The sequence below is a fragment of the Punica granatum genome, chromosome 3 (genome assembly GCF_007655135.1).
Source record: "Punica granatum isolate Tunisia-2019 chromosome 3, ASM765513v2, whole genome shotgun sequence".
NCBI classification, from domain to species: domain Eukaryota; kingdom Viridiplantae; phylum Streptophyta; class Magnoliopsida; order Myrtales; family Lythraceae; genus Punica; species Punica granatum.
Genome location: NC_045129.1, coordinates 13,442,468 through 13,453,846, shown reverse-complemented (window position 1 = coordinate 13,453,846; position 11,379 = coordinate 13,442,468). Strand labels below are relative to the sequence as shown.

The 11,379-nt window shown below is 37.5% G+C and overlaps 2 protein-coding genes across 2 annotated transcripts; both read left to right on the top strand.

The window, feature by feature from the left end:
• The first annotated feature begins 1,668 nt into the window (after nucleotides 1–1,668).
• LOC116200028 (cinnamoyl-CoA reductase 1-like) lies at nucleotides 1,669–5,501 on the top strand. Its single transcript, XM_031530687.1, has 5 exons — nucleotides 1,669–1,936; nucleotides 2,051–2,205; nucleotides 2,967–3,152; nucleotides 3,231–3,583; nucleotides 5,163–5,501. Exons 1-5 carry the CDS (start codon nucleotides 1,798–1,800, stop codon nucleotides 5,344–5,346), a joined length of 1,017 nt encoding a protein of 338 aa, XP_031386547.1. The 5' UTR covers nucleotides 1,669–1,797; the 3' UTR covers nucleotides 5,347–5,501.
• Nucleotides 5,502–9,850: 4,349 nt separating this feature from the next.
• Nucleotides 9,851–11,284, top strand: LOC116200029 (probable CCR4-associated factor 1 homolog 7). Its single transcript, XM_031530688.1, has 2 exons — nucleotides 9,851–10,103; nucleotides 10,260–11,284. The coding sequence occupies exon 2, from the start codon at nucleotides 10,380–10,382 to the stop codon at nucleotides 11,187–11,189; it is 810 nt and encodes a 269-aa protein (XP_031386548.1). The 5' UTR covers nucleotides 9,851–10,103; nucleotides 10,260–10,379; the 3' UTR covers nucleotides 11,190–11,284.
• Nucleotides 11,285–11,379: the final 95 nt, after the last annotated feature.

Below are 11,379 nucleotides of genomic sequence, written 5' to 3'. Positions count from 1 at the left end.
ACGGACACAGTATTGCAAAATTCATTGAACCGCAATTAAAAGGTCAATTCAACAAGCTGAAGGTTATCAAATGGATTGACTCGAGCAATTGAAAACGTCTTTCCCGGATATGAGGGTTATCAAATGGCGCTCTCCATAATTTTTTATTAAAAGTTATAGTAAGTTAGATAGTTAAGATGGTTGGTTACAATTATTATGGAATTATCTAACTTATATAATTTTTGGAATTTGAAATTACTTATTTAAAGTTATTATTTGTTTATAATAAGAGAATTGGTGTTTTCAATTGTCAAACAATTACACTAAAAAAGTAGAGAAATATAAAATGAAACCGTGCCGGCAAAAACTAATAGCTATTCTATGTCAATCTGTAAACATTGGATTTACATTTTTTTTTCCTTCCCTCAAACTTCTTTTTTATAACGAGAGTTCTCATTGTCATGTATGGATTAGAGGTTAGTCCTCGGGAGATAATTAAGAAAGACCAGGCCTTCGTTAAAAAGAAGTCATGGTATTGCGTGTTGTTTGGTTTCCGCCAGGTCAAAGTCAACAGGAGGCTTTACGTGACCAAGCACACTGGGTTGGTGCACCTGTCATGTTCCCTGTCCTTGATTAATTTTACTCATCTTATGCTCGATAGATTCATTTAACTCGTGTAATTCTCGACAGTCCTACCTATCCTAAAGCGAACTCTCATTTATAATTCGGAAAAGGGAAAAGTACCAAATACGTCCATTATATTTGGCAAGTCTTCTCTTTAAGGCCAAAACATATATTTTTGTTCAAATTAAACCATATCATTTGATATAAAGTATTTGCTCAAAAGATGGAGACAGGGACCTCACCGGCGGCCACCACACCGACCTGAGGTTGCCAGTGGCTCAAAGGTCATCAATGACCTTGGACGGGAGTAGTAGCTACTGGTGAAGCCCCAGCCCTTCAATTTCATGATCTTATGGGCCCTTAATATGGATTCTTTTTTCTAATACGGTCGAATTTTATAAGTTAAAAAAGCTATGAAGAAACAGGCACATTGCTTTTATCAAATTCGAAATAAAAGAAGAGTTCTTCTCTTTCGTGGGCTTGCAATGAACAGTTCACATCAAAAGGTAATGTTCAAGCAATTGACACGTTAGTTATGGAGTACAATCAATAGAGATTTATTTATTTATTTTAAATTTGGTCAGAGATGCAATCTAGATATAAAACAAGTTTGGAAGATTTTACAATCAAGATTGGAGCCAAAAAAACGACGTGGTTTTAGTCGAGGACAACCTCGAAGTAGAAAGCCAGTATCGTTTTTGTCCTTGAAGTCTTTTCTTTTTTTATATTAGACAAACTTATTAACGGTGTCCTTCACATAAACTGTTATATGGAATTATTTTTCACAGCTTATTAACAGGTGGAGTAAAATGATAGACGGGATGTGTCTTTTGGGACCAATTTGATGTCAATCATCTACCTATTTCATAACTAACACACTATTGAAATATCAATTTGATAGTTTATTCTTATACTAATTATCCGCAGTGTACTTATTTTTTGAAGAAAATGGAGTTGAACGAGTTATTCCAAAACCTTGAGGCCCCATGAAATAAATATTTTATTTTTACGTCACCGCGGTAGGTGAGTCCACTCCACCGTATATATATGGCAGCACCTTTTGGCCATCTCTGCTCGTGCCCGATCGTGAGCTCCCAATACCGATATATTTGTCTGTAGGAGATAGATACATCGATACACACGCAAGTTAGCACTGATCTAGTCGCAGTTCATCTCACATAAACATTCCCGGACATGCTGATCGACCAAGCCAGCTTGCCCGGTTCTGGGAAGACCGTGTGCGTGACAGGTGCCGGTGGCTTCATCGCGTCATGGATGGTGAAACTGCTTCTCGAGGGAGGTTACAGCGTTAAGGGAACCGTTCGGAACCCAGGTAGCTATGATTTAGTAAACATCTCCCGATATAAATTAAATCATTGATTATAAATCTAATTATGATTTTCTAAATATGATTTTCGTGTTAATTAAATTTTGCGCATTGAATTAGGTGATCCAAAGAATGGGCATCTGAGAGAGCTAGAAGGGGCAGAGGAGAGGCTGAGGCTGTGCAGGGCTGATCTACTTGATCCTGATAGTTTGAGAGAGGCCATCAATGGCTGTGATGGTGTCTTCCACACTGCTTCTCCTGTCACCGATGACCCCGTAATATAATTTATCATTAGTCTTTTCATGTTCTTATTTATTCTTTTTATTGTCAATTTGTCCTAATCCATCTCGATTTCTTGATCAATCCGCTTTAATTAGATTGTCTTTCTGATTTAGTTTTTTTCTCATCTACGTGACTATGAGCTGTCCAGTTGAGACTAATTCTGATTCTGGCATTCCTAGTTGGGTTTGAAGCGAAAGAAAAATAATTAAATTAGGCTAGTATAGAATATCCTTTTTTCGGTTACATAGGAGACCTATGGACCTAATACGATAAAATACAAATCCTAAATAACTAATAAAAGTGCACGAATAGTCTCACTTAAGCATCGAACATGGAATATTTTGATTATCAGGCGATGGCGTGTGCACTGTGCTACACTCTCTTTTGATAAATACGCCTTTTTTTTTGTGCTCGATTCGTATAGAAATGTGTCACTACATATGTAGAATTACATGTACATGATTCAAGGATTAAAATTCCAGCTTTTTCACATGCTAAAAGAAGAAGAATTTTTGAATTGCTCCAACCACCTTAATTGGTTTGAAATTTCAAATGAATTATAATTCCTTACCGAACAAAAGTAGGTGCAATTTTTCTCTTTCTTTCTTTTTTTTCTTGGTGAACAAAGTAGGTGCTTTTTGGGGACTTCCCATTTTCTTTTTTTTCTTTTTTTTTTCTTAGTAAAGAGTTGATTGGAAAATTGGAATAAGGAGATTGGAACTGACTCTCCGTGTGTTTGATCTCACTTGTGAAGGAGGAAATGGTGGAGCCTGCCGTGAACGGGACTAAGAATGTGATTATCGCGGCCGAGGAGGCCAAATGCCGACGGGTGGTTTTCACTTCGTCAATCGGTGCAGTTTACATGGACCCTAATAGAAGTCCCGATGCCGTGGTTGATGAGTCATGCTGGAGTGACCTCGAGTTCTGCAAGAACACAAAGGTATCACCTTGCATCCATTTGAAATTCATTATGGTTGTCTCCCTCCAAAAATAGTTGGTTAATTGGAAAAATTTTCAGAATTGGTACTGCTACGGGAAGGCCGTGGCAGAGCAGGCAGCATGGGACTTTGCAAAGGAAAAAGGGGTGGACCTGGTGGTCGTGAACCCGGTGCTGGTGCTCGGGCCGCTGCTTCAGCCCACGATCAATGCCAGCATCTTCCACATCCTCAAGTACTTGACTGGCTCCGCCAAGACATATGCCAACTCCGTGCAGGCGTATGTACACGTGCGCGATGTGGCACAAGCCCACATCCTTGTCTTCGAGACCCCCTCTGCCTCCGGCCGCTACCTCTGCGCCGAGAGCGTCCTTCACCGCGGGGATGTGGTCGAGATTCTCGCCAAGTTCTTTCCCGAGTATCCTGTCCCCACCGAGTAAGTTTTACTTTTTCTTGAATGACCACTTCACATTCGCTTAAAAGAGCTTTACACTATTCGCTGAACTTCAATTAATATCAACATGTTTGACTGATAAGCAAGTGCAAAAACTTCAATTAAAGATTAGAGGAAATAACCACCGTGAGTTAGTTTAAGCGGTTTGACACATGTTCCCTTAAATAAGATTTCAAATTCGAATGTTGTGAATAGAAAAAATCCATACTGTGAGAGTTTTATTCCTTTAGTGGACCGACTTGGTTCGAATTGGAATAGGCGGGGCCCTTTGTGCTTCTCGATATCAGGGTACAAATCGTAAGAGAAAAAGATTAGAGGAAATAATTCACCAAAAAAAAAGTAGAGGAAATAATTGTCCCTCAGCAAATTTCTAAACTCTTCAGCGCTGTTGAATCAACACTTCGCAAGAGGGTCAAATATTGATCCAGTGGTCTTATTTAGCAGATGACCAGTCCAAGAGGGTGATAAATTTTAAATAATCTAAAAGGGCAAATTGTAAAAAAAATATTATAAAAGAGATTTACGGATTTGATATAAAGAAATAAAAATTTGAATAGCTAATAAAAGGGCACAAATTAATATATCATGAGAGTTGAACATAGAACCTTTCAATTATCAAGGGAGAACGTGCGTTAGTATAATATACTCTCTTTCTGAAATTATAGATTAATTGTTATTATAAAATTCGGCCTGCAAAAGATTTGTTTTTTGTAACTTTATATTTGTAGACTCCTAATAAAGTAATTTATTCCTTTTTTGGTTGTGAAATTAAAGAAATTAAAGTAGGGGATTTAGAAAGATAATGGCAGACAAAGATAAGGACGAATCCGTTCTTTCTCTTTTATTCTCTTATATATACACAATTGTTTTTATTTTTCTTTTAGTTTTTAGTTTTTGGCTGGACAATGGAGTAGGTACACCAACTTTAACTAATAAGATACAGTTTCTGAATGATTAGACAAATATTATACAATCCAAATTAATCCAAAAGAATATTACATGGACCATTGGCCAACCCTGATCATAGATGACTTGGCTGGAGTTTGCAAAGTATGTATATATAATCGGACTGAAAGTAAAGAAGAGGTATCGTAGAGTTATAAATTAGCGACAATTTTAAGATAAAAAATTATAACATGACACAGTGTCATAGTGATATAATTTAGTATTTTAGTATAAGTGTATAGCATTTTTTAAAATTTTAAAATTTTAATTCAAGTGTATAATACAAAACAAAAAGCACTACACATTTGATGAACCAAAGTACAAAACATTTTTAAAAAATACCACACTTGTACTAAAATACTAAACGTACAACCATATCTATAGTCTCTTTTATTATTTGTGGGAATCAATTTGTTTTGGAATAAAACTAAGGAGGAACCTTTTTTTGCGATGTCTGTAAGTTCGACAAAATCAAACATATGATTGGTTAGCATTGGACAGCATCAATCTTGACTATTACATCTGAATTTGTTCTTGATGCTTTTGTCTTTTAGGCAGATCTTTTTTCTTTTGCAATTTGTAATTAGCTGATCAGACGGTTTCCCATTAACCTCAGGTGTTCCGATAAGGTCAAACCGAGGGCAAAGCCGTACAAATTCTCGACGCAGAAGCTCAGAGACCTTGGCATGGAGTTCATATCGGTGAAGCAGTGCTTATACGACACGGTCAAGAGCTTGCAAGAGAAGGGCCATCTGCCTCTTCCCCCACAACCCGATGATTCGCTCCGTATTCAATCTTAACGCGAGGGGATCATGTACTTGTTTATTTTCATTTATAGCAAGTGATTTTATCCCAATTGAATGGGTCATGCATTTGACCTCAAATAATTAGTAAAAGGAAACTTCCGCAGACAATTTGATTTTTCTTCTAATTGTTTACAAGCCATTCACTGTAATTATTTTCTTATTATTAATTTATATAATAGAAGTTACTTGATAAATGCTCGTCCTATCCAATCTAAGGTCAAAATGTCCGACAATGTACATTGTAATCTCTTGTAGTCATCACGTCAACATCGTCGTAACTGCCAAGATCCCGAGGGGAAGGAGTCAATAGACACAACGAAGAAAACAAGAATACACTAGTAAATAATTGTTTCCAATTTCCTCGAGTAAATTAAAAACTTTCAAGCAAAAGAAAAAAGGAAAGTATAATCTAATGGAAATGGTATTATGGTTAAGGTCTTTCTTTGGTAAAAATCCAAATTCAAGTCATTGCAAAATCGCATAGGAGAGCTATTTTTATGCATGACATGTTGTAGTCAAATTAACATGTCTTGTGGGCTTACAAGATGTTTACATGGACCGTAAGGATTAGTTGAACAAAGCTCAAAAATTCCCGGTTATAAGAAAATACTACAAACTACGACGGAGGCCTTATATATTGTTAAGCTTATCTCGGTATAATTACGGTCCAGCCAACCTCGGCTCCAAACATGTTTCATCTACGGGACTGAAGATAGGGCTTCGCATAATCAGTAGTTTCATCTATGATGTATCATCCATGGACAAAGCTTTTGGAGCAAGATCGTGTTTGATTGGGTCTGGTCGAGAGCAAGATCTTGAACTTCTGACGAATCATCAGTTTTGTGATTCATCCGGTTGGACCAAAACAAATTATTTGAATATTATAAATGAAACTCGGTTCATGAATGTCGTTCGGCTTGATTTGAACGGACCCTACCAATGAATATGTCTTCCCTCATTTATTTTCAAATAAAAAGAAACGAGAAAAATGTGAAATCTTAATTGCTGGTGAAAATAATAGTACACTCAAAATCAAATAAATGCAGGTCTTTGTTGAAGTTTTATTTCCTTTCTCAACGACTACCCTCAACATTTCAATGGATTGAGAAAATCCTAATATAAAAGCGATAAATTAAAGGAGAAAAAAATTATGTGTCAAAAGATCGAGAAAGAGGGGTCGGTTCTTTGGTGCGTAAATGCCACATAAATCTGAAAATTTTCAGGATTCGATCCTACTAGTGAAATTACTATATGATATTTGTATCGTATCATATTGCTGATTTTTCTTTTTGAAACACATTGCTTTAATTTGCAGGGGGTGTTTGAAAAGGATTGAAAGGGAACTTTGGACGGTACATGAGGGAGAAGAACATCACATGATACTTGACAGATAGATTTTCTATTGGAATCACTCGGTCCAAATCATTAATTTTGATCTTGTCCATTTAGAACAGATGGTACAATGAACCAATCATGCCCAACGAATACATCGACCCAGTCGCCCTGTTCCGCAACAAATAATATTGCGTGGTGCAATCCTGACTCCGCCAAAAAAACAAAAGAAAAATATGACCATATTCTTCGAGGATATTTTTCTCATAGCTGTGAAGTTTTGATGTATTGAGGTAGAGAGGGAGGCCTTTTGAGCAAGGCCTAGGTAGACAATTTCTCATCTTTATAAATGGGGAAGAGTGTGACATGCCCTGGCATCTGAACCAGAAGCCTCATTTCATTGTCCTCCACTAATAATGCATGGCTGTAGCAGGAAGAACATTAATTGATACCACATATGCACTTCTTGTATGTACTTCACTAACATAGGAAACACATTTGCTGTATCCTTATATTCTAACTTAGTAAGGTCACATTTTCGATAGGGATTTTTGTGTATATCACATGGTTTTACTATTTCCTCAAATATATCTCATGTTTTAAAAATTATTCAAAAAGACTCATCGTTTATATCTTGTTCCAAATTTATCACGCCATCAATTTATCTATCAACCAAACGTTAGTGGACTCCAAACATATCCCATGATTTTAATTTTTTTCTCAAATCTATTTTGGAAGGGCCACAATGGCAAGAATGAGCCACTTACGTTCTACATTAGCAACACCGTTAAATGTTGACGGAAAAATTAAAGTCATGATAGATTTGGAACTAAATATAAAGCATAGGCATTTCTAGGTAATTTTTAAATTATGGGATAGATTTGAGAAACGGGTAATACCATATAATATCTAACGTAATAACTGTAAGGGTTTTGTGCCATATATCCCATGGTTTTACCATTTCTTCAAATATTTCCCATGCTTTAAAGATTATCCGAAAAGACATATGATTTACATCTTGTTCCAAATCTATCACGCTGTCAATTTGTCCCTCAATAAAACGTGAGTAGGTTTCAAACCTATCCCATGATTTTTTTTCCTCAAATCTATCTCATGATTTTAATTTTTTTCCTCAAATCTATCCCCGGCAAAGGGCCACAGTGGCAAGAACGGACCCACTTACGTTTCATATCAGCAACACTATTAAAAATTAACAGAGAAATTAATGTTATTATAGATTTGGAACCAGATGTAAACCATGGATCTTTTTGGATAATTTTTCAACTATGGGATAAATTTGAGAAATTGATAATATCACGAGATATCTGACGTAATAATCCATTTTCTATATCCTTTTATTCTAACTCAGTAAAGTTAGTTTGGTGGTCCAAAAGTGCGACTTTCTTAAGAAATACTAAGTTCGAGGTACTATGAAATCATACAAGAAATATACTCTACTAGATCACTTACGTAGTTTGTGTGCTCGGCTTAATCTGCCTTGTGGGCTTATAGGATGTTAGGTGAGTCATGGGATTAATTGGGTAAATTTCGGGCAGTCCTCATTCTTAAAAGGAAAAAAAAAATGTTGTTTTGTTGTTCTGTTCATGTCCACATAATAAGTAATACCCTCAAGTTATGCAAGTAAACCAAACTTTCATGTGCTCTACACTTGATTGAGAAACAAGAAGTTGCTCTATATTTCTTTTCACTCATGACTTCTAGGAGATGTCGTTGAAATTTGTTCGATAATATGGTCCAACGTATATATATTAATTGGTCATGTATCACGTGCGGTCCTATTCATTGGCCCGATTAAGTGATCGATTGAGTTTTTTTTTTAATTATATGTCTAAGGACATCGCGTTAGAGTGTGGGATTTAATGTGCAAATACCGTGAGTATTTTCTAATTCCATGATGAGCGGAATCAGATATTTCACTAACCTCGAATGCTTAAATGCAATTAAGGGGTTATGGTCCCCGAATCACACGTCGTGTTTAAGTCTCAAATCCCATCATTAGAGACTTAAAGACACTTCTTCCTTCATCCAATTTCCACCCTTAATAAAAATGATATCTCTAAAAAACATGATGCTTAAGAAAAAGCGTGAGAGGAAGGGAAAAGTAAGAGTCGAATGTGCAGATCCAGAAGGCCGATAACCCGAGTCTCGAACTTCAAGACTTCGACTTCCGACGATGAGTTCAGGTACGCATTCGACTTCGTTCTTGACCCGATGACGTCAACATGTAAGATCATTGGGCCAACACATGTAAGAAACAATATCTTCTCACGGCAACTAAAAAATCGGACTATAGTAAAACAATATGAACACCGGTGACGTCAACATGTAAGATCATTGCATGCTTTTTTTCCATTTCGTTCTCGTACCCAGTGTTAAATAAAACAGCGTACTGAAAACCTTTCATATGACAGAAGTTTCATACCAGTGATATACACTGCGTTTGATATATAAGTAACATTTTAAAATCAGATTTTGAAGGATTGGTGTAGATAATTTATTAATTATGGAGTTGTATTATAATATAGTAGTATAAATATTTGTGTATGAGACTCATCATTTAACTTTATATGAGTTATTTTATTTTATTATGAATAGAGTTAAGTTAAAGTAAAATTTTAAAATCTTACTTACAAAATAAACTAATCAATAGTTATTATACCGTTCATTTTATTAATCCATGAGATACTTGATTTCATGAGTCATATGAATCGGCGCGAAAAGGTCTACATCGCTTACCTATCGTGTAGGCGTGTATTGTGTGTGGATTCAACTGTCCGACATGGAGAGGTAGTAGAAAGTTTCCATTACTTTGCTGGAAAAAGTCTGTGGCCAACTTGCAGTGACCATGAGAGCATGTTGATCATCAACCACTTCAACTCTCATGTCCTTTTTTCCATAGATATACACACACACACACACACATATATATATATGAATAAATAATAATAATAATAATAATAATAATAATAATAATAATAAATGAAAATAATGAATAGTTAAGGGGGGGAAAAAGGCCGGAAGTGGAAAACGGATGTCTCCCTTTTGTGTCAGAAGACCGAGTTTTCATCCTTCACAAAAGCAAAACCAAAAACCATTCAGAAAAACATGAAAAAAAACATTAATTTAATAAAGTTACATAAAAATAAAAAATAAAAAATCCCTGTCGTTCTTCTCCCTCTCTCTTTCTCTCTCTCTCTCGCTGAAGAGAGTTTAAGCCGCCTTTCGTCATTATATTGAAACCCTAGAGAGAGACAGAGAGGTTGATTCAGGCCTTCCATTTCCCACTTCTCCTTATCATCTCTTGCTTCTCTCTGCTCCCCCCTCTCTCTCTCTCCCCAGCTCCGGTGGTCTTCCGATTCAGATCTTCGCTTCGATGCTCCATCTCTCCTTGTTCACAGGTCAGATTCATTTCTCTACACCTTTCTCGATCGATGTTGCCTCTCATTCGGTCGAATTTGATCGGATCCCGATTTATGCATTATTCGCGTAGTTAGATCCCGATTTGAATCGGCCTCCTAGCTTAAATCTAATGAATTTGTGATGATTGCGTGCAGATCTGGGGCGATTATCCGGTTTCTGGTCTTCATTTGCTCGTTGACTTTGGTTACAAACGGCTCGTTTGAGGCTTCTAAGGGATTTCGTTTCCTCTCTAGCACAATTTCAGAAACCTGGGAATGTCGCTCTTGCCCAAGACAGAGTCGGTTCAGATCCGCGAGGTATGGAGCGATAACCTCGAGCACGAGTTCGAGCTGATCCGCGTGATCGTCGACGAGTACCCTTATGTCGCGATGGACACCGAGTTCCCCGGGATCGTACTCCGCCCTGTGGGCAATTTCAAGAACTCCAACGAATATCACTACCAGACCCTCAAGGGCAACGTCGACACCCTCAAGTTGATCCAATTGGGCCTCACCTTCTCGGACGAGAAAGGCAACTTGCCGACTTGCGGGACAGATAAGTACTGCATCTGGCAATTCAATTTCCGGGAATTCAACCTGGGGAAGGACGTGTTTGCAACCGAGTCGATCGAGCTTCTTAAACAGAGTGGGATCGATTTCGAGAAGAACAACGAGAGGGGCATTGACGCGGTGCGCTTCGGGGAGTTGCTCATGTCCTCCGGGATCGTGTTGAATGATAATGTGCAATGGGTGACTTTCCATAGTGGGTACGATTTCGGGTATTTGCTCAAGCTGCTGACTTGCCAGAATCTGCCCGATACCCAGGCCGGGTTCTTCAACTTGATCAACATGTACTTTCCGACCCTCTATGATATAAAGCATCTGATGAAGTTCTGCAACAGCCTCCACGGAGGGCTAAATAAGCTCGCGGAGCTGTTGGAAGTGGAGAGGGTCGGGATTTGCCATCAGGCGGGATCAGATAGTCTGCTCACGGCTTGTACATTCAGGAAGTTGAAAGAGAACTTCTTTAGCGGATCACTGGAGAAGTACGCCGGTGTGTTGTATGGTTTAGGTGTCGAGAATTGACAGATAGACTGCTCTGTTTTAATCAATGTAAGAAATGTTAAGAATCACTTGAAATGAGATTATTAATGAAAAAGAAAAAGGTTGTTTATTTAAAAGCTTGCTTTCCTGAATTCTCTTTGCCGCAGTTTCCAACTTCCAGTTGGTCAGGACATATCGTGAACTCCCGAGCTTCGGTGTACATTCCAAACAC